Source organism: Lithobates pipiens, unplaced genomic scaffold (assembly GCF_037356315.1).
Source record: "Lithobates pipiens isolate NorthernLeopardFrog02 unplaced genomic scaffold, aLitPip1_a1.2 Scaffold_19, whole genome shotgun sequence".
In the NCBI taxonomy this organism is placed as follows: Eukaryota; Metazoa; Chordata; class Amphibia; order Anura; family Ranidae; genus Lithobates; species Lithobates pipiens.
In genome coordinates, this window is record NW_027507764.1 from 465,917,330 (window position 1) to 465,941,696 (window position 24,367).

Genomic DNA, 24,367 nt, shown 5'->3' on the forward strand with positions numbered 1-24,367 from the left:
TCTGAGGACAACCCAAAATTTGTGATTTTCTTTTACTTTCACTTTTAATAATAATGGTAAGAATCTCCCTAACAGGGGCAGAGGCAGCAATGAAAACCTGATAGGGGTTCTAATCCATCTCCACTCGGTCCAAATAGTTTTGCCTTTAGTTATAAAAATATAATATTCAAATTTTATTTTATTTATTTATTTCAGGTACGTATATAGCGCCGTCAATTTACGCAGCGCTTTACATATACATTGTACATTCACATCAGTCCCTACCCTCAAGGAGCTTACAATCTAAGGTCCCTAACTCACATTCATACATACTAGGGACAATTTAGACAGGATCCAATTAACCTACCAGCATGTCTTTGGAGTGTGGGAGGAAACCGGAGTACCCGGAGGAAACCCACGCAGGCACAAGGAGAACATGCAAACTCCAGGCAGGTGGTGTCGTGGTTGGGATTCGAACCAGCGACCCATTCTTACTGCTAATTGAAAACATAAATTGAGTGTTGCTCAAACTAAAATTAATGTTATTACCAACGTTGTCCATAGATGGATCACATTTTGGTTGGTTTAGCAAGGCCTAGTTGAATTTCAATCCATGTATGAGCATTGTGGTTGTACAAAAGTCAATATAACGATCGACTTCTGTACAACCTCTCTGCTGCAAAATTTCTCCTGAATCAGTCCTGCAGTCAGAATACAAAAACACAGGGCAGGATTCTCCCATCCACCTTGAATGTGCGGATAGGGAATTGAGTCCATCTGGTTGAACAAATAAACTGACTCATCTATGTGCTACCTTTACAGGAAGCAGATGGTGTTTTTTTCATATTAAATTGCATAATTATGTTTCTATTTATGAAAGGGATTCGGTAGTTAGCACAAGTTCTTTAGTAAATTTGTGAGTTATGTGGTATTCTGCAGTGATATATTGAGAATAACTCCAGTTGGAACAGGTGGCATCACAGCAGTAGACCAAAGTTACTTCTGCATTATAGAGATGGAAGCAAGCAGTTTGCAAAGAAAGGAAGGCACAAAACTTAAAAGTAGACCAGTGGAAATAAGAAAACCAGGGGAAGGAGAACAGAGGAGCAGGGTAGCAACAAGTAAGGAAAATGGCAGATGAAGATCAAGGCAGGTGTAGAAAGGAACGGTGTATATCTGGGAATTGGACTTGAAATAGCAACGTTTCAAGCACCAAGTAATGCACAATGGGGTTGCACTCTGCAAGGGCAATTGCTCCAGAGCTTAGCAAAAGAGGCAAAGTTTCATTTTGCAAAGAATACCCAATCACAAGGAAAAAAAATGCTTTTTTGCTTTTTTGCTTTTTTGATGATGGAAGTCAGCAGAGCTTATGCTCATTTAATAAGCTCTGGAGTAAACCCAAATGTTTTGCGCTATCCATCAATTTAAGTTTAAATGCATAAATAAATATTATTTATAAAAATACATCAAGTGAAGATTGCAGCATAAGTAAATACATACATATAAGTGCAAATCAATAAAAATGCCATGTCCTGAAAAGACCAATCAAAACATTGCTCAGTGCACAGTCCATAAAAAATGATTGTGCTAATAAATTTCAATGATCCAGCAAAGTAAATGACACTTTTCACCCAGGTGTGCACCGTCACTCACAAGTGACGTCATCACACTCGCCAAGGTGTCGATCGGTAATTACTCGTGTTTCTATGCGATGTATCTGCCTATGCTTGTAATTACTTTGTTGGATCATTGGAATTTAGGGGCACATTCATTTTTTATGGAGTTTGCACTGAGCACTTGTTTGATTTTGTGGGACTAATTTGGATTGAACTTCTGAGCACTTACATGGAATTTTTATTGATTTGCATTATGAATACATATACAGTATCTCACAAAAGTGAGTACACCCCTCACACTTTTGTAAATACTTTATTATATCTTGATATTATATCAGCACTGAAGAAATTAAAATTTGCAACAATGTAAAGTAGTGAGTGTACAGCTTGTATAACAGTGTAAATTTGCTGTCCCCTCAAAATAACTCAACACACAGCCATTAATGTCTAAACCGCTGGCAACAAAAGTGAGTACACCCCTAAGTCAAAATGTCCAAATTGGGCCAAAAGTGTCAATATTTTGTGTGGCCACTATTATTTTCCAGCACTGCCTTAACCCCCTTAAGCATGGAGTTCACCAGAGCTTCACAGTTTGCCACAGAAGTCCTCTTTCACTCCTTCATGATGACATCACTGAGCTGGTGGGTGTGAGAGACCTTGTGCTCTGCCACCTTCCATTTGAAGATGCCCCACAAATGCTTAATAGGGTTTAGGTCTGAAGACATGCTTGGCCAGTCAATTACCTTTACCCTCAGCTTCTTTAGCAAGGCATTGGTCATCTTGGAGGTGTGTTTGGGATCATTATCATGTTGGAATACTGCCCTGAGGCCCAGTCTCTGAAGGGAGGGGATCATGCTCGGTTTCAGTATATCACAGTACATGTTGGCATTCATGGTTCCCTCAATGAACTGTAGTTTCCCAGACCCGGCAGCACTCATGCAGCCCCAGACCATGACACTCCCACACCATGCTTGACTGTAGGCAACACACACGTGTCTTTGTACTCCTCACCTGGTTGCTGCCACACAAACTTGACACCATCTGAACCAAATAAGTTTATATTGGTCTCATCAGGCCACAGGACATGGTTCCAGTAATCCATGTCCTTAGCCTGCTTGTCTTCAGAAAACTGTTTGCAGGCTTTCTTGTGTATCATCTTTAGAAGAGGCTTCCTTCTGGGACAACAGCCATGCAGACCAATTTGATGCCATGCGTGGCGTATGGTCTGATCACTGACAGGCTGACCCCCCACCCCTTTAACCTCTGCAGCAATGCTGGCAGCACTCATACGTCTATTTCCCAAAGAGAACCTTTGGATATAACAATGTCACAGTACATGTTGGCATTCATGGTTCCCTCAATGAACTGTAGTTCCCCAGTTCTGGCAGCACTCATGCAGCCCCAGGCAATGACACTTCCATGCTTGACTGTAGGCAAGGCACACTTGTCTTTGTACTCCTCACCTGGTTGTCGCCATACACACTTGACACCCTCTGAACCAAATTAAGTTTATCCAGTAATCATGTCCTTAGTCTGCTTGTCTTCAGCAAACTGATTGAGGGCTTTCTTGTGCATCATCTTTAGAAGAGGCTTCCTTCTGGGATGGCGGCCATGCAGACCAATTTGATGCTGTGTGTGGCGTATTATCTCATCACTGACAGGCTGACCCCCCCCACCCCTTCAACCTCTGCAGAAATGCTGGCAGCACTCATACATCTATTTACCAAAGACAACCTTTGGATATAACGATGAGCACATGCACTCAACTTCTTTGGTCGACTATGGCGAGGCCTGTTCTCAGTGGAACCTGTCCTGTTAAACCGCTGTATGGTCTTGGCCACCGTGCTGCAGCTTTAGTTTCAGGATCTTGGTAATCTTCTTCTTATAGCCTAGGCCATCTTTATATAGAGCAACAATTATTTTTTTCAAATGCTCAGAGAGTTCTTTGCCTGAGGTGCCATGTTGAGCTTCCAGTGACCAGTATGAGAGAGCGAGAGTAATAACACCAAACCTAACACACCTGCTCCCCAAGAGAGTTTTTGTTCTTGGGTTTAGATACGTTTTAACGGAGATCATATATATATATATATAACAGTCTGGTGAGCCTACTGAGAATATGGGTTTTTGTCAACTGGCACCAAAAAATAAAACACTGAACTTTGAATGTTTTTCTGACTTTCTAGGTTTGACTTTGGGAATGGAGCAGGACACCTGGATGATGATATCAGAACAGGGGGAAAGACTTTATAAAATGATGTGCAAACATGGAAATCTAATCAAAGACCGAAAGAAGAAGCTGACCACATTCCCAAAATGCTTCCTTGGAAGGTACAGTGGTCAGGTTTTATAGCTTTGTTAATGGATATATGAAGAGAAGGGTTTATAATTAAAAAAATCAGCAAGTATGTTTTTAATGTAATATATCTGAAACGTATAGTTTAAAAGTATTTTTTCATAGTTAAACAGAGAGATGTTTTACATGACAAAGGTTTTTGTATTTTGTCCATCCAGTTTTGAGATTTATATGTTTATATTTATATACTATATAGCTCTTTCAAACAGCATGGTCCTGCGCGGTGGGGGGGATCTGACTATTACCATTGGAGTTTCACCTTCACTTAAAGATCTTCTCTCCTTCTCCACCTTGTCATTGGATGGTAAAATGAGAAGCAGCACATTAATGAGCACATGTCTCTTTTATTCTGCTCTCTACTCCTATCAGCATCCCCCATGCCTTGCAACACATGGTGTGTTGCCATTTGTTGCAGTGTGTTGCATTGTATGTGTGTTGCCTTTGTGTACTGGGGTACTATTCAGAATGAAAGGACCCCAATGTCTCATCACATAACACAACACATAGATGTAAATTGGCACTTAGCAATTGCAGAGCTGCTTTTATTTGTGTCTTTTATCTAGTGGTACTAGGTTTCAGAGTCTGGTTGGTGGAATAGCTTGATGTTGGAATATTTGCTCCTGTTAGTGACCTGTTTCTGATATTTTACAGTGAATTTGTGGAATGGTTACTTGAAATTGGAGAAATTAATAGACCTGAAGAGGGTGTGAATCTTGGTCAAGCTTTACTGGAAAATGGAATTATCCATCATGGTAAAGTATCATCAGTAATCTTGACTTTTTCTATCTTATATCTAACATGTAAAAGTGATTCTAAAGGTTGTAATTAAAAATAAATAAATAAACGTTATACTTACCTGCTCTGTGCAGTTGTTTTGCACAGAGCAGCCCAGACCCTCTTCTTTTTGGGTCCTCCACCAATGGTCCAGACTCCTCCCCCTGCCAAGTGTCCCCAATAGCAAGTCTATTGTTATGAGGGCACTTGAGCAGGCTCGCTCCTGAGCCACACTCCTGTGAATGGCCATTGTCAATTCACACACACACAGCATGGTTTGGCCCTACTCTCTCCTAATTGGCTCAGTTGCTGTGATTGACAACAGGCTCCTGCTATTGTATGAGATAATAAGAAGCGTGAGACCCTACTCTCATGCATATTGCTGGATCAAAATGGGGCTCGGGTAAGTAGGGGGGGGGGGGGGATCTGCACCCACAAGGCTTTTTACCTTAATGCATAAAAAACATTTTGCCTTTGGAACCAGTTTAAGTCTGAGTCTGTAGCAAATCAGTATGAAGAGTAGGCTGCAAGGCTTAGCTTTCCATAGCGTTTTTCGTAGTTTAAATAACTATAGATCTGGAAAGAGATGTCTTCTTATTTGGGGTGCATTCAAAATTGCAAATGCACTCTGTCTGAGATCAGCTGCCGGAACAGCAGCAGGAGTTCTTATGATTAGCTGTGAGTAGCCAGCATCATTGAAAGCAATGGGAGGCCACAGGCTCTATCAGCTTATCGTGCCCACTCGTATGTTGTCACTCATGCAGTGATCACATGTGATTGATAGACCTTGAACACAGACTGCCTGTGTTCAGTCCTGATCACTCACATGTGATGGCTGTATGAGTGATTACAGGTGAGAGGACATGATTAGCTTTGAGAACCGGCAGCTTCTTATTGCTTTCAATGGGGCTGCCTACTCACCGGGGTTCTTGCATCCTTACTACTATGTGTCATAATGATTTGTAATTCCCCATTGCTCCTTTTGCCGCTTTCATAAATCATCCTAATTTTGTTAGTTTGAAGAACAGTGATGATGTGCAAAATGTGCCAACCAATCACAACCAATCAGATTTAATCTTTTGTCAGATCTCTTAAGAGACGATTTTGATAATCTCTTTTTGTTCCCTCTCTGGTATAAACTGCTGAGTTCAGCTTTATCGAGGATCAGCATCAGCAAGAAGAGATATCCAGAGCGTCTTCCTATAAATGTGTTCTTTTATCATTCTGCCAGAAATCATCAGACTGTTGGATGATTTTTGGGTGATATAAACGTGCCGTGTATATCTATGCCCATATCTAAAATGAAATAGAGACAGTTTGATGGTGCCTAGCTTTATCCTTATTTTAGTCTTGATTTAATGGTCATTAAAGTGGAACTTCAGTAATTTTTTCATCTTTCCATCTATTAAATCCTCTGTCCTTGTCGTTTTAACTTTGGATAGTAAAACAATTTTTTCTGCCAGTAAATACCTTATACAGCCCACTTCCTGTTTCTTGTCTGGTAAAAAGTCTAGGCTTATGACATTGTGCACAGTTCTCTCTCTCACTCTCGTGAGAGTTTACCAGGAAGGGAGGGTGGATGAGTCATAAGAGGGCCAATGAGAGCTGCAGAGCTGGAGGTGTGCCTCTGTGTGTCTGTGTAAATCCAGGAAGTGAACAGGCAGCAGCTTCAGCTACCCACAGTTAAAATGGATGCAGCTAGACTCAGTGGAGGAAGATTTCTGCAGCATATTTGGCATGTACAGAACCACAGTATATATAAAATAATATGCAAGTAAGATGGCAAAGATGTTTTTATTACAAATTATGTGAGCAGACTGCAATTACTCTTTAACTGCTTCCTGACCACCTCACGTAGATATACTGTGGCAGAAGGGCACATACCGGCAGATTAACGTACCTGAACTTTGTCCTTTAAGCGGGGCCTTGCGGGCCCACCCGCCGGGAGCTTTGTAACCATGATTATGGGTCCCACGGACTCTATGTCTGTGGGCATACCTGTGATCGTCTCACGGTGAGGAAGAATGGGAAGATGCTAATGTAAACAAGCATCTCCCCGTTCTGCCTAATGCCACTGTCACTGATCACAGCTCCCTGTAATCGGGAGCGGTGATCAGTGATGTGTCACACACAGCCCCTCCCCCCCACAGTTAGAATCACTCCCTAGGACACAATTAACCCCTACAGCTCCACCTAGTGGTTAACTCATTCACTACCAGTGACATTTTTACAGTAATCAATGCAATTTTTTAGCATTGATCGCTGTTTTAATGCCAATGGTCCCAAAAATGTGTCACAATTGTCCGATGTGTCCACCATAATGTCGCAGTCACGATAAAAATTGCTGATCGCCGCTATTATTAGTAAAAAAATAAAAATTATCAATAAATATGCCATAAAACTATCCCCTATATTGTAGACACTATAACTTTTGCGCAAACCAATCAATAAACGCTTATTATGATTTTTTTTTTACCAAAAATATGTAGAAGAATATGTATCGGCCTAAACTGAGGAAAAACATGTTTTTTATATATTTTTTGGGGATATTTATTATAGCAAAATGTAAAAAAAAATTTTTTTTCAAAATTTACGCTATATTTTTGTTTATAACGCATAAAAATAAAAACCTCAGAGGTGGTCAAATACCACCAAAAGAAAGCTCTATTTGTGGGGAAAAAAGGACATCAATTTTGTTTGGGAGCCACATCACAGGGCCGCGCAATTGTCAGTTAAACCGACAGTGCAGTGCAGAATTGCAAAAAGTGCTCTGGTCAGGAAGGGGGTAAATTCTTCCAGGGCTGAAGTGGTTAAGGTGTAGCCAAATCTTCTTTATATCAGAAATAGGGATGAGCCGAACACCCCCCGGTTCGGTTCGCACCAGAACTTGCGAACGACCCCCGCGTTCGGTACGAACGTTAGAACCCCATTGAAGTCTATGGGACTCGAACGTTCGAATTGGAAAGTGCTAATTTTAACGGCTAATATGCAAGATAGTGTCCTAAAAAGGGTTTGGCAACCTGCCTCCTGCCTCAGGGGACATGGGTCACTGCAAAAAAAAGTTTTAAAAACTACCGTTTTGGCGGGAGCACTGATTTTAATGACGATTAAAGTGAAAAAAAAAAAGTGAAATATTCCTTTAAATATGGTGCCTGGGGGGTGTCTGTAGTATGCCTGTGAAGTGCCACGTGTTTCCCGTGTTTAGAACAGTCCCTGCACAAAATGACATTAAACGGAAATAACACCATTTAAAACTGCTTGCGGTTTTAATGTTATATCTGGTTCCTGCAATATGGTTGAAAATCATTGAGAAACATGGCATGGGTAGCCCTCCCTGCCCATTACCAGCCTATTTGGGTCTTGTACGCATATTAAGGGGAACCCCGTACCCATATTAAAAAAAGGAAATGCATGTGGCCCCCAGGCCCTATATACCCAGAACAGCAGTATACAGGCGGTGCAAACAAGACAGGGACTGTGTAGGTTTGTTGTGTTAAGTTGAATCTGTTTGTCATTTTCAACCGGTACATTTTTAAAGTGTAGCTCCAGTCAAAAAAACTATCTTTAAGCTTTTTGGAAAACATAGGGAAGGGTTATCACCCCTGTATAATTTGTTTTGTCGTCCATCTTTTTTCATCTCACTTGCTGCTGTCTCCTTGCGTTTGCAAGTAGGAGATGTTTGTAAGTTGGATGTTTGAAAGTAGGGGCCTGCCCTATATTATAGCGGTATGTACTGGGTACAGAGCACGCAGACAGCACGCACTATCTCCTAACACTACTGACTGCAAGCTCTATTATTAACCACTTGTTAGCCCAATGTTTGCATAAAGTGAAAGATGAAGTTATGCTGAGTAAATAGATATCAAACATGTCACTCTTCAAAATTGCACATGCCCGTGGAATGGCGCCAAACGTCGCTACTTAAAAAATCCCCATAGGCGACGCTTTAAATATTTTTTTACTGGTTACATGTTTTGAGTTGCAGAGGAGGTCTAGGACTAGAATTATTGCTCTCGCTCTAACATTCTCGGCGATACCTCACATGTGTGGCACATGCGAGCACATGGGTCATGGGCGCTTTAATTTTTATTTTATTTTTTTATTGTTCATTTTACTTTATTTATTTTAGTTTGACATTTTTTTCCCAAAAATATATTTTTGATCACTTTTATTCCTATTACAAGAAATGTAAACATCCCTTGTAATAGGAATATGGGGTGACAGGTCCTCTTTACAGTGAAATCTGGGGGGTCAATATGACCCCACATCTCACCTCTAGGCTCGGAAGCCTGAAATAAAAAATAAAAAAAAGATTCTGGCTTTGATCGTACTGGCGAGTTGGTAGAAGCACCGGAGGGCGGTGAGGGGTGGGGGGCGTCTATGGCTGGGTATTTCAGGGTATCACCGAGTATGGCTGGGTATCTCTGAGTATGACTGGGTATGGCAATTTATGGCAGGGTATTACAGAGTATTGGCGGGGTACTACAGAGTAATAGCAGGGTACTGCAGAGTATTGGGGGTACTGCAGAGTAATGGCGGGTACTGCAGAGTATTGGGGGGTACTGCAGAGTAATGGGGGTACTGCAGAGTAATGGCGGGTACTGCAGAGTATTGGGGGGTACTGCAGAGTAATGGGGGTTACTGCAGAGTAATGGGGGGTACTGCAGAGTAATGGCGGGTACTGCAGAGTATTGGGGGTACTGCAGAGTAATGGCGGGTACTGCAGAGTATTGGGGGGTACTGCAGAGTAATGGGGGTTACTGCAGAGTAATGGGGGGTACTGCAGAGTAATGGCAGGGTACTGCACTGCAGAGTAATGGCGGGGTACTGCACTGCAGAGTAATGGCGGGGTACTGCAGAGTAATGGCGGGGTACTGCAGAGTAATGGCGGGGTACTGCAGAGTAATGGCAGGGTACTGCACTGCAGAGTAATGGCAGGGTACTGCACTGCAGAGTAATGGCGGGGTACTGCACTGCAGAGTAATGGCGGGGTACTGCAGAGTAATGGCGGGGTACTGCAGAGTAATGGCAGGGTACTGCACTGCAGAGTAATGGCAGGGTACTGCACTGCAGAGTAATGGCGGGGTACTGCACTGCAGAGTAATGGCGGGGTACTGCAGAGTAATGGCGGGGTACTGCAGAGTAATGGCAGGGTACTGCACTGCAGAGTAATGGCAGGGTACTGCACTGCAGAGTAATGGCGGGGTACTGCACTGCAGAGTAATGGCGGGGTACTGCAGAGTAATGGCGGGGTACTGCAGAGTAATGGCAGGGTACTGCAGAGTATGCACTGGTATTGCAGAGTATTGGCAGGGAATTGAGGGGTTAAATTCGGTGAGCAGCGATGTGGGCACTGCAGATGCAGCCCACATCGCTGCTGACACCGATCTCTTTCCCCTCCGCTGTACCAATCGGTACAGAAAGGGGAGGGAGGAACAGGCGTCATAACATGACGCCGGTTTGTTTCCAAGTGATCACTCCGTCATTTGACGGAGCAATCACCTGGTAAACGGCCGCTATGAGCGGCCGTTTACCGTGATGCGCCGGGTCCTATGGACCCGGCGGTCACGGATGCTCTCGAGTGCGCACACCTCGGGGCACGCGAGAGCAGAATTCTGGGAGGCCGTTAATTAACGGCCTCTCTGAGTTAAACAACCGCCCTGAAGCCGTTAATCGGCAATGGGCAGTTGTTAAGTGGTTAAAGCTAGATCACTAGCTATATAGGTGAGGTGAATATAGTGGTGTATACTGCAGTCAGGGCACAGACAACAACCACTACACAGCAGCAAGATAGGAAATCAGCCAAAAACGATTGGTGTGTACTGTGTTGAAGGTACACAGAACACCCACTGCTTCAGATGCAAAGTAACACACTACAGGAGGCCGCCTTAAAGGCGGCCTTATATAGTGTGGGGCGTGCACTACACAGCCTGAGCTATGATTGGCCACAGGCAGGATGCCTGTGGCCAATCATGGCTCTCCTCGCTGCCGGCGCTGTGATTGGCCAAGCATGCGGGGTCACAGTGCATGCTTGGCCAATCATCGGGCAGCAATGCACTGCGCCAACGCAGTGCATTGTGGTCCGCGCGCGCGTCACTCGAATTTTGACGCGAACGGCCAAAACGTTCGGAATTCGCCGAACGCACGAACAGCCAATGTTCGAGTCGAACGTATGTTCGACTCGAACACGAAGCTCATCCCTAATCAGAAATACAGTATATGGTATATACAGGTATTTTCTAATATTTTCTTCTTTAGCATCAAAGCCTAGGTGCAGCCAAATTCAACATTAAACATCAACACCAAATATCAGCAAAAGGGACATAACTTACAGTCAGTAGGATGTGTCCCCTGTGCTGATCTCTCTTATGTGGAAAATCTTCCTCTCTTCCTCCATCCTGACCCCCCCACCGCCACAATCTTCCAGTGCAGTGAGGGTTAATTCAACTAATGGCCTGTCACAGGCCTTCATCAAGAGAGCCCGACCCATCTCTGCCATTCAAAGAAGCTATACTACATCTTCTATGAATGAAACTGGAGGAGGCATCAATCATCTACCCATCCTCTTTTCATAAATCACTTTCCATTCAAAGAAAATGAAGTAAATGTTAAGGCCCATACACACGATCGGACTTTTTGACAACAAACATGCAAATGAGCTGTTTCAAGGCAACATCCCACCATGTGTACGCTCCATCGGATAAACTTTTTTGTTTTAATCTGACTTTTGTTGGCTGTGCGAATGGAAAAACTTTCTGGCAACAAAAGTCCAATGGAGCAAAGTCCGATCGTGTGTGTGCAGAAAACCATAAGACGTTTGTACAAAGTAAAAACACGCATGCTCAGAACCAATACAAAAGATCAGACAACAATACAGAAGTTGACCAAAGGTGGCGGTAAAGAGCAGAAAAAACACGTGATTTGGTTAAAGTTGGCTGAAAAAGTCCTGCCGTGTGTATGCAATACAAGTTTATGGCCAACATCCTTTGTACAAAAATCCACGAGAACGTTTGTACAAAGTATGATGGGCTGTCACCGGATGGGGCAGGACGGAGGAAGATTTTCACTAAAGGCCCATACACACGATCAGACTTTTTGACAACAAACATGCAAATTAGCTGTTTTGGAGCAACATCCGACTGTGTGTATGCTCCATCAGACAAACTTTTTTGGTTTTCATCGGACTTTTGTTGGCTGTGCGAACGGACAAACTTTCTGGCAACAAAAGTCCGATGGAGCAAAGTCTGATCGTGTGTACAGAAAACCATAGGACTTTTGTACAAAGTACAAACAGGCATGCTCAGAACCAATGCAAAAGATCAGACAACAATACAGAAGTTGACCAAAGGTGGCGGTAAAGAGCAGAAAAACCACATGGTTTGGTGAAAGTTGGCTGAAAAAGTCCTGCTGTGTGTATGCAATACAAGTTCAAGGCCGACGCCCTTTGTACAAAAATCCAAGGGAAAGTTTGTACAAAGTCCTATCGTGTGTATGAGGCTTAACAGAAGAGAAATCAGCACAAGAGACACATTCTACTGACTGTAAAGCCTCATACACACTATCGGACTTTGTACAAACTTTCCCTTGGATTTTTGTACAAAGGGCGTCGGCCCTGAACTTGTATTGCATACACACAGCAGGACTTTTTCAGCCAACTTTCACCAAATCATGTGGTTTTTCTGCTCTTTACCGCCACCTTTGGTCAACTTCTGTATTGTTGTCTGATCTTTTGCATTGGTTCTGAGCATGCCTGTTTGTACTTTGTACAAAAAGTCCTATGGTTTTCTCTACACACGATCAGACTTTGCTCCATTGGACTTTTGTTGCCAGAAAGTTTGTCCATTCGCACAGCCAACAAAAGTCAGGTGAAAACCAAAAAAGTTTGTCCGATGGAGCGTACACATGGTCGGATGTTGCTCCAAAACAGCTAATTTGCATGTTTGTTGTCAAAAAGTCTGATCGTGTGTATGGGCCTTAAAGCGGGAGTCCACCGGGACTCCGCGTTTTTTTTTTTTTTTAAAGCCAGCAGCTACAAATACTGCAGCTGCTGACTTTTAAATAGTGACACTTACCTGTCCAGCGCGCCCGCGATGTCGGCACCCGAAGCCGATCGCTCTCTCGGCTGCCGGGTCCCGCCGCCATCTTGGGTATGGGAATCAGGAAATGGAGCCTTTCGGCTTCATTTCCCGGTTCCCTACTGCGCATGCGCGAGCCGCGCGGCGCAATCCGGACGGTCCCCGCTGCCTCTGGGAGCTGTGTGTTTCCCAGCAGGCAGCGGGGCACTTGCTGAAGGGGGCGGGCGTAACGTACGCCCCGTTCCGCAGAGAGCTAGCCCGGAAGTGGGTGCAGTTACCTGGATTATCCAGGTAACTGCACCCCCCTCCCCCCTGAAAGGTGCCGATTGTGGCGCCGGAGGGGGGGGATTCCGATGAGCGGAGGTCCATTTTAGGGTGGACCTCCGCTTTAAGTTATGTCTCTTGTTCTGATTTTTCTGTTTGTGATTTTGATTGCACTTAGGCATTAAAGAGGAAGTAAACCCTGATGGGTTTACTTCCTCTTTGTCTCCCTGCAAAGGTAAAGCATAATGGACTACTATGCAGCACATAGTAGCCCATTATGTGTCACTAACCTGACACAGGAGCCAGCGTTGTCACCGCTGTCCCCTGTAGCACAAAGCATCCATCTTCTTCCGGGTATTGCTGCTCCGGCCACTCACAGCATCGGAGCAGCGATGACGTCACTCCCGCGCATGCGCACGGGAGCCGCCACTAACGGCATATCGCCGTTAGCAGCGGCAATGCACCTGCGTGCCGCTATCTACGGCGCATGCGCCTTAGATAGCGGTGCCTGTCTTTTTGCAAATATCTCCTAAACCGTGTAGGTTTAGGAGATATTTCATGGACCTACAGGTAAGCCTTAATCTAGGCTTACCTGTAGGTCAAAGTGGTCTGTAAGGGTTTACAACCACTTTAAGGTCAAGGTATTTTGTGCTTTATATAACTGTGCAGTAAATGTATATGTACTCATTTTATATAAAAGTTTCAAATATGTAAATACGGCTTAATATTGCTATTCAGTTGTTTAGCACAGCTTTATCCTGCCTGAGTGATGTTTTCAGGAACATTGTATACAGCTATCATGTAATGGAATTGTTTGGGTCTGTAGCTTGATGCTCTCTACTGAAGTGGAGCTAATAGCACTTTTGTTTCAGCTCAGAAATTGTAATTAATGCTGTTGTTTCCTGTAATGGTTCTTCAGCGCTCCGGTTTATTCTTCATCCTAGAATGTCAATGAACGATCTCACATGACAGAACAAAAATTAAGATGTTATTAATGTATCCTTAAATCTTTGGGTTTTAGTTATCGAAAAATAATTGGTCATAAATACTAGTTAGGCTCAGACATAAAGACTGATGGAACTTTGCGTTTCTTATAATAAGCATACAAATTCAACTTACCACCTCCTGGAAAATTAAAGCAAGTACGGTATGTCATTGTGATGAGTATGATTTTTTTATTCCCTTCAGCTTTTATAGAAAGGCAGAAAAGTGGAGCAATTACCCATAGCAAAACAATTAGATTTGAGAAACTCAGAAAGTGCCCAAAATTGAAAGTTATCTGTTTGAAAATCTATCTTCCAAGTTAGCTCAAACACTTGTATTTTGAATCAGATCATTCTTTATTACTTTTTCATACAATATACAAAAACATCACAGACAACATACACCTAACGTACAACCCGAAATAAGATGGGGTGGAGAAACAAAAAAAAAAACCTTTGTATTTTAATGTATACAGGCACTCTCAGGGGTTACAGACGAGATTCTGTAGGTTTGTTCTTAAAGAGGAGTTCCGACCCCCCACCTCCAAAAATTTAAAATCACCAGCTACAAATAGCAGAGCCCATCAACAAGGAGCCCATAGAGGGTGCCTAAGCTACAGAGGCCTGTGAACCCTCTGTACACTGTCCACGTAGCCCCAACACTGTCAACAATGGAACCTCCTGTTTTTCCTTCCTGACAAGTTCACTTTAATTGCTTGTCCAGTAAATTAGAGAACGACATGTGAGTTCTTTCTACAAAATATGAAAAGTATTTTACATATCTACATTGTCGCTTCCAATCCATCACAAGCTGCCAGCCTGTAAATGCTGATGTGTAATTGTTTTATAGATTCATTACTATAGATTTCCAGAACAGAATGATTAACTGAACTCATAAAGTAGCAGTAATTCCATGAGAGCCAGTGCATAGGCAAAACAGTCGTTTCATTAACGACTGTCTGCAGCTGTCTTGTACTGAAAATAGAATTTGTGAAACGCATCAACATAAACCATCTGTTTCTAGCCAAGTACATTTTTGGAAGCATGATACAGTAGTTATATTATTCGAGATTCCCTTTGAGTCGGTTCAGTAAGTTATTAGTCTCAATGCAGAAGGCTTTGTTGCTGTAGATCCGTAAAGATCCATAAATACATGGATGTGTGAGTTTGGGTTGGAGGAACTTGACTGGCCTGCACAGAGTCCTGACTTCAACCTGATAGAACACCTGTGGGATGAATTAGAGCGGAGACTGTGAGGCAGGTCTTCTCGTCCAAAATCAGTGTCTGACATCACAAATGGGCTTGTGGAAGAATGGTCAAACATTCCCATAGACACACTCCTAAGCCTTGTGGACAGCCTTCCCAGAAGAGTTGAAGCTGTCACAGCTACAAAGGGTGTGCCAACTCAATATTGAATCCTACAGACTAAGACTGGGATGCCATTAAAGCTCATTCTGTTGGTAATAAAGTAACAGGTGGTGTTTTTAGTTTTTTTTGCGTCGGGGGGGGGGGGAGGCAAATAACAGCCACACCACCCCGGTTGGTTAGGTCCCCCACAACCCCCCTCCGTCGGTTTGTCGGTCAGCCCTACACTTACCCCATCAAGCAGCGCTTCCCTCTCTAGGTGACAGGCGACTTCTCGTGCATCTCCTCACGGCAACCGTGCGTCTCCTCCCTCCTCTTAGGCAGCCAATAGGATCCCAGGATCTGCTTCCTGATTGGCCAGGAGGAGAAGGAGGAGGAGCGCATATTCACTCGCTATTATCACATTACTTTTTTTGAAGCCTATTAGAGCCTCTGGCTCTAATCACATGTTTCAAAAAAAAAAAACCCCAATGGAATCCGTGTGTCCAGCGCTCCGCATGCAGATTAGGGGGCCAGATGCATGGATAGGGGGAGTGGTGCCCGTGCGCCCCTAATGGATGGGCTGCCACTGCAGAGACTACAGGGGACAGATCTGGTTTGAATTGGCTGCAGGCAAACTGCTCAAGTGTCCTTAGCCACCCCAAAAACAGTAAGGGTCTAATCATACTTATGCATGCCTATTTTAGCAGTGGAACTGTTTATTCTACCAGTGATATTGATACTACTGAATAGAACTATTGGCTTGCTCTCTGCAACGCTGATAAACTGCAGCTCGTCACACAAATTTTTTAGCTTTCATACGCTATGGGGGTTATTTACAAAAGGAAAATCCACTTTGCACTGCAAGTGCACTTGGAGGTAAAGTCACTGTAGATCCGAGGAGGACATGCAAGGAAAATATAAAACAGCATTTTAGCTTGCACATGATTGGTTGATAAAAGCAGCAGAGCTTCCCCTCATTTCAGATCTACCCCTTAGATTTAGAGCGACTGCACTTACAAGTGCACTTGCAGTGCAAAGTGAATTTGCCTTTAGTAAATAACCCCCAATGTCTTTAATCATGCAGATCATGCATAAAGAGAAACAGCATATTTTGTCTGTTATCTGAGATACAGCTTATTTGCTGGAGTTTATATGTTGCCATTCACTCTGTGTAGCTGAATGCTCCCCTCAATAAATCTCTGTGATCCATGCTTATTTTCCTATTCTTCGTTCAGTTACAGATAAGCACCAGTTTAAATCAGAGCAGATGTTATATCGGTTTCGTTATGACGATGGCACCTACTACCCAAGAAATGAAATGCAGGATTTAATATCAAAGGTAATTATCATCAACAAACATCAAACACAGCTCACTGTTGCCTGTTTGATTGCTGCTTCTGATGGTGTAGAAAAATACTGCTGAGTCATTTAATCCATTTTCATTGTATACAGCGTACATCAAGTCTGCCCATCTACCAAAATCTGCTGTGTATTTATTTATTTATTTCAGGTACTTATATAGCGCTGTCAATTTACGCAGCGCTTTACATATATTGTACATTCTTATCAGTCCCTGCCTTCAAGGAGCTTACACTCTAAGGTCCCTAACACACATTCATACATACACATACTAGGGCCAATTTAGGCAGGATCCCATTAACCTACCAACATGTCTTTAGAGCGTGGGAGGAAACCGGTAGTATAGAGAACCTTTTGTTCTATTGCACCTAACCTATGTTTGGGTGTAAATATGGCCAAATTGGTCTTCTAAAGTTATTATTCTACCCTGATTGGGCCAATCCAAAGCTGTTGAGTATTGGCAAATATAAACTGCTGTGTCAGTGGATCTATAGAAACCTCTCTGGCAGTTTGTTCCTTTTTGTTTTGCATTGAATTGAATTTAAGATGAATTATGTGTTTCCTTAGCCCAGTACAGTGAGTACACAAGCCATTATTTCAGTGGCTAGAGGGCTATAGACATATGGGTTCTTGTTCTAATTTATACCATTCCGCATGCCCCAGGGCACTGGCTTCACCTTTTGAAACACCAGCCTGCTGCTTGCCTTCATCACGCTCTTCTGCAGTTTAAGTGCACATATCGGAGGGGAAAGAAACTTACCTTTTCCCCTTAAAGGTCTACCTTTCAGTAGGAAATATTCCATTAGTGATTAAAGTGATTGTAAACGATTACCTTGTAAAACAACCCATTCAGTTTAAAATAGAAATGGAAGGCAAAACATTTGTGCAGATATAAAAAATAAATTATAATTACCATTTTCCATTTTTTTTTATAAGTGATCACATTCCCTCTGTTCTTAGCTACATAAGAGATGGGGGAGGAGAAGCAGCAGCACACTAAGCTTTCCTGTGAATGGCTGTGCAGGGGGAGGTTTGTCAGGACAAGTCTGATCATTGTAGGAGAGCTGGCTGAGTTCCCAGAACAGCTAGAGAACTGACCATGGTGTGTTATCCTGCTTAGTGTGGTCAGTTGTTAATAGGAAAGCAGAGGAATGCCAGGGATTTCTCACAAAAAGGCAATACAAAGAGAACAGGATACATTCTCATACAAGTACATTGTACAGCAGGAATATGAAATGTCGGGGTAACAAACACGTTAAAGATTAGAGAGCAAAAGCTGTCACAGCTTTACAGCGTGGTTCTCAGCAGAAGCTCTCGGTTGAGATTCTTTATAACATTTTAAAATGTGCCCAGTTCTTACACATCTGTCATGCAAGATCCACTTATTAAAGAGTAAAAAAAAAAAAAAACAATAGAGGTAAAAGAAATAAAAAAATGCTTACCTTGGATTTCAGCTTCACACCTCTTACTAAAGGCGCTGGTGACGTTACTGTGCCTTACCGCTGCCACCTAGCAGAACTAAGTGCAGCGCAGGGGAGCATTCTCATGGGTGTTTGAGTACTCATTTCTCCCAGGAGAAAGCAGTGAGGCACAGCGATATCACCAGTGTTTTCCAGGCAGTGACTGGATACCAGCGTCAAAGGTAAGTCATTTTATTATTTGGGAGAGGGAGACTCCCAGATAAGTAGAGCTTGCATTTTAATGCGAAGTCTGCTTTAATCATCAAGAATCATTATCACAATTTTTTCCCCGTTGAGATCTTGAAAAAAGTGTTTCATGATTCTTGCTATGCAAATAATTCTCTCTGCTCTTCTGAAGCCACAGCTGTCAAACGAAAGGAAGAGAAAAACTGGGCAGTCTGCCAAGAATCACAACATTCTTTAGCAGTTAAACTGAATTATAAACATTATAACAATTTGTCAATGGAATAGATTTGTGTGCAAGAGCCCTTTCACACTGAGTCGCCCATAGCGCCACTATTTTTAGCGTTGTTTTACCGTCGGATTTGTGGCGCATTTCGGCCTCTAGCGGGCCTTTTTTAACTCCTGCTAGCGGCCGAGAAAGGGTTAAAACATCCTGCAATGCGCTGCAATTTGCCGGCGATATAGCTTCGCTGCCCCATTGATTTCAATGGAGAGCAGCGGTGGAGGAGCGCTAAACACACAGGCTTTCACACTGGAAACAATGGAGCAGCTATAGCGCCTGCAAAACACCCTCGGTGTGAAAGGGGTCTTAGTGAGGAAAGTTTAACCACTTGAACACTAAACCTTTTTCTGACATTTGTTGGTTTCAAGTTAAAATCATTTTTGTTTTTGCTAGAAAATGACTTAGAACCCCCAAACATTATTTATATATTTTTAGTAGAGACCCTAGAGAATAAAATGGTGGTTGTTTCAATATTTTATGTCACACTGTATTTGCGCAGCGGTCTTTCAAATGCAATTTTTTGGGAAAAAATTACTTTAATGAAATAAAAAAAATAAAAATAAAACTAACCAGTAAAGTTAGCCCAATTTTTTGTATAAGGTGAAAAATTTTACGTCGCGAGAATCGTGATCTTTTTATTCTAAGCAAAAAAATCGTGATTCTCATTTTGGCCAGAATCGTGCAGCTCTACTTTAAAGGAACATCAAAAACTCTGCTGCAGTCCATCCCTAAAGGCCCAATTAAACATTTATGTAAAATGATGATATACTATATGTATACAGAAAAATATATATATTCATGATTGGCATTATAAGGAATGGGTGAAAAATCTGTTACCCATGACAACTATCCAAGGGAATGCATTAATATTTTCTGTTGCAGGTTAGAAAATGAAAAATGATCTATCACTACAGGTAGCAATAATTAAATCAAGAAAATTGCTGATTTGCTTGTTTTTTATTGCACCTGGATGTTTATGCACACATACATATAACATATCTGATCTGCAGAGATTCAAACTTTTCAAATAAGGAAAATGTGAATGATAAAATGTAAATGGTTTCAGGCTGAAAAATTTGCATATATATTTATACAGTAAAATAAAAACATTTGCTATTTGTGGATTTGCCTGTTTTACAAATCAGTTTGCTCATCCCTTCCTTCGCTCCAGATGTATAAGTCAGACAGCGCTGGGCATTTATAGACATGGCAAAGCAACTGACAGTTTTTCTGTTTAGTAAAAACACACATTAAGTCCAGCTCCAGGCACCGCCATTTTTATGTTCTTTTCCATCTTTAATACTCACAATAACACTGTCAATATGCTATTATTTCAGGAGCTCTCTAAGCTCTGCTAAGTGCAGTTGATATGTACAGTAGGCGTTGTATTTCCAGCTTCCTGCCACATCAAAACTGGGGTCTATGAACGGCAGTTATGGTGTTGTGCATCCGCCTCCTTATGCCCTGTACACACGGTCGGACATTCCGACCACAAAATCTGTCTAATTTTTTTTCCCACGGATTTTGGCCAAAACTTGTGTTGCATACACGCGGTCGCGAGGTGACATACAACACGTACGTCGGGACTATAAATGGGCCAGTAGCCAATAGCTTTCATCTCTTAGTTTATCCTGAGCATGCGTGGCACTTTGTCTGTCGGAATTGTCTACACACGATCGGAATTTATGCGATCGGATTTTGTTGTCAGAAAATTTTAGATCCTGCTCTCAAACTTTGTGTGTCGGAAAATCCGACGGAAAAAGTCCAATGGAGCACACACACGGTCGGATTTTCCGACAACATGATCCGATCGCACATTTTCCATCGGAAAATCCAACCGTGTGTACAGGGCATTACTCTTCCATGCTTCAAATATCACAGCACAAACATCATCACTGTCCACTGTACACATGAACATGAGCATTGTCACTTTAGGACAGGAAATGTGTTACTGGCAGCATTACCAGGAAAAAAAAAATCTTAAATAAAGAAAACGAATGCAGCCACCACATCTATAGTCTGGAAAGCTGCGATATATATTTAAAATGTTTGTTTTTTCGTTTATAAACACTTTAACCTTCTTAGCAGTATTTACGAGTGTGGCTTGGGGTGAATCTTCCATACCAAAAGTGGTAACCCCGAACTACACTCGGGGGTTGCTTACCTTGTCCCCAAGATCCTGTGATGTCCCCCTGATGTGTGCGATGGCTGTGTCTTCTGCCTGATGTACTGTATGCTGGGCTCCATTCCCTGTGAGCGTTGCAACTCACGGGGATGGAGCCCGGCGGGAAATTCAAAAAGTGCAAAGAACAGAACACATACAATACATTGTATTCTTACAGATTACATTACTGTATCAAATTATTGCACATCCCCTTTGTCTCTAGTGGTTTGTCCAGTGCCCTGCATACAGTTTTATATTATAAATACTGTTCTTTCTGCCTGGAAACTGGAGATTGTCCATAGCAACCAAAAAGTGTCCCATTTCATCAAAAGCGGTTTTAGACCAGCTAGAAAACAGCGATAGTAAATGAGAACACATGCAGAATTGAGCGATAGCTATTCCTGGGGAAATTCGTCATCAGACACTGAAAGTGATGACAGCGACAATTCTGCAACTGAGAAAATTTCAGTGTTTTTGAGTTGATTACATTATTGAATTTTTTTTATTATTATTAGATTATTATTTTTGATAATTATTTATAGTTATTTCTTATACTATAATTTATGATTTTGTGTTTCAAACTTTATCATAATGTCTACTAGATTCTTGTTTGGACAGATTTAAGTGTTTGTTGGGAGCATTAAATAGTTACCATGGGTTACAAAAGCTGCTGCCCAATTATTGTGGACCTTCTTTTGCACCCAAAATGCGGTCTCTTTGTTCATTTTCCTTTTTACCCAAAGTAAATAAGCATACAGTGGAAAAGTAAAACAACAAATTTAAAGAAAATAAGGAAAAACAGAACAAAAAACAAGTACAAATACAAAGAGCTGGAATAAAATTAAAAAACATTACTTTACTTTAATAAACTACCCCCCCCCCCCACAAAAAAAAAAAAAAAAAAACACATACACACACTCTGACTTTTTTTTTTCTTAAATACCGGGTAAGCAAATTTTATCTAGGCAGCTTAATTAAGTCAAACTTCATGTTTCAGCTTTGGTGAAGTTGTAGAAATTGCTCTAACATTTACAAGCTTTATCCCAAAGAAAACAAAGATGTTTTGGCTGCAGAAAAATGTCCATATATTTTGGAAGAAAATATGAAAGGCACAGATATTGCATGAGTTTGTGTCTTTGTGAATTCTGTAAGTGTTCACCAAGTGACCTAAGAGAAATAATTAAAATGTTTTCATAGAGGTGAACATTTATATCCAAAATCATTTCCCATGATACTGTTCCAATCAACCAAGCTATTTTACATTTCTACTAAAACAAAGTTATGAAGTTGGATTATATAGTACTGCCTTGCATTTTAATAAGTATTACCGTATATACTCGAGTATAGGCCGACCCGAATATAAGCCGAGGCCCCCAATTTACCCCCAAAAAAACTGGCAAACTTATTGACTCGTGTATAAGCCGAGGGTGAGACATGCCTGTCCATCCCTGTGTGTGTGTCCGTCCATCCCTGTGTGTCCGTCCATCCCTGTGTGTCCGTCCATCCCTGTGTGTCCGTCCATCCATCCCTGTGTGTGTGTGTGTCCATCCATCCATCCATCCCTGTGTGTGTGTGTCTCCATCCATCCATCCATCCATCCCTGTGTGTGTGTGTCTCCATCCATCCATCCATCCATCCCTGTGTGTGTGTGTCTCCATCCATCCATCCATCCATCCCTGTGTGTGTCTCCATCCATGTGTGTGTGTGTGTGTGTGTGTGTGTGTGTGTGTGTGTGTGTGTGTGTGTGTGTGTGTGTGTGTGTGTGTGTCCAGCCTACCTTTGTCCCGAGCCTCCGTCCCGTGCCTTGCCTCCTTGCCTCCGTCCCGTGCCGTGCCTTGCCTCCTTGCATCCGTCCCGTGTCGTGCCTTGCCTTGCCCCCGTCCCGTCCCGTCCCGTGCCGTGCCGTCCCGTGCCCTCTTCGTCGGCGGCCATTGTAAAGTTCAAAAGCTGCGCCGCCGCCTTCGCCTGTGATAGGCGGAACACTGAATTTCCCAGCAGCCTGTGTTCCGCCTATCACAGACGTCGTATCATCCTCGTCCGTAGTACGAGGATGATACGATGTCCGTGATAGGCGGAACACAGGCTGCTGGGAAATTCAGTGTTCCGCCTATCACAGGCGAAGGCGGAGCCGGAGGCGCGGCTTTTGAATAGAATGGCCGCTGTCTGTCTGCTCGACACGCTGATCGAGCGGGCAGACAGCGATGACTCGAGTATAAGCCGAGGGGGGCACTTTCAGCCTCAAAAAAGAGGCTGAAAATCTCGGCTTATACTCGAGTATATACGGTAACTTAAGAGCCCAGAATAATATGAGTACAAAGTAAGAATTTATTATAACATTTAAAAATGGAATGAATTCTGTTAACAAGTAATCTGTTTAAATACTGGCAACACTTCCATGGAAAAGCAAAAAAAATTAAACAAATTTCCTAATCCAGGATGATGTCGGGGGGCACTTGGAAGCTTTTGATATAGGGGTGTAAACTGGCAAAAAATGATCAGCTATGCAAATAAAAAAGCTCAAAATCAAAGATATGTTATCAGTCTTGAAATGAAAATATAATTATTTAGTATATAGTGCTTTTCAGAGAGCTGAATATGAATTCTTGCATATTATTTTGTAGTTTCATATGCAGCCAGCAGATGGGGCTCCAGGCTCCTTTTCATGTGTATAGTATTGTATCACTGTTGGCTGTGTTTAACCACTTCAGCCCCGGACCATTTGGCTGCACTGTGTCGCTGACAATTGCGCAGTCGTGCGACATGGCTCCCAAACAAAATTGACATCCTTTTTTTCCCCACAAATCGAGCTTTCTTTTGGTGGTATTTGATCACCTCTGCATTTTTTATTTTTTGCGCTATAAATAAAAAAAGAGCGCCAATATTGAAAAAAACGCAATATATTTTACTATTTGCTATAATAAATATCCCCCAAAAATATATAAAAAACATTTATTTTCCTCAGTTTAGGCTGATACATATTCTTCTACATATTTTTGGTAAAAAAATCGCAATAAGCGTTTATTGATTGGTTTGTGCAAAAGTTATAGCGTCTACAAAATAGGGGATAGTTTTATGCCATTTTTATTAAATTTTTTTTATTAGTAATGGCAGCGATCTGTGGTTTTTATTGTGACTGCGACATTATGGCGGACACATCGGACACTTTTGGTGCTATTTTGGGACCATTCACATTTATACAGCGATCAATGCGATCAAAAATGCACTGATTACTGTGTAAATGTGACTGGCAGTGAAGGGGTTAAACACTAGGGGGCACTGCAGGGGTTAAGTGTGTCCTAGGGAGTGATTCTAACTGTGGGTGGGAGGGGCTACGTGTGACACGACACTGATCACCGCTCCTGATCACAGGGAGCTGTGATCAGTGTCAGTGTCACTAGGCGGAACGGGGAAATGCTTGTTTACATCAGCATTCCCCGTTCTTCCTCTCCGTGAGACGACCACGGGTATACCTGCGGACTAGATGTCCCGCGATCATAATCAGAGAACTCGAGGCAGGGTCACGCGCG

General features: G+C 42.4%; 1 protein-coding gene across 1 annotated transcript in view; it reads left to right on the forward strand.

Annotated features, from left to right (window-relative positions):
* The window catches only part of PREX2 (phosphatidylinositol-3,4,5-trisphosphate dependent Rac exchange factor 2), a 436,082-nt gene that overhangs the window by 154,136 nt on the left and 257,579 nt on the right, over nucleotides 1-24,367 (forward strand). The window contains exons 10-12 of the mRNA XM_077492842.1: nucleotides 3,779-3,923; nucleotides 4,600-4,700; nucleotides 16,627-16,730. Coding sequence (XP_077348968.1) covers nucleotides 3,779-3,923; nucleotides 4,600-4,700; nucleotides 16,627-16,730 — 350 coding nt within the window. The remainder of the gene's footprint in view (nucleotides 1-3,778; nucleotides 3,924-4,599; nucleotides 4,701-16,626; nucleotides 16,731-24,367) is intronic.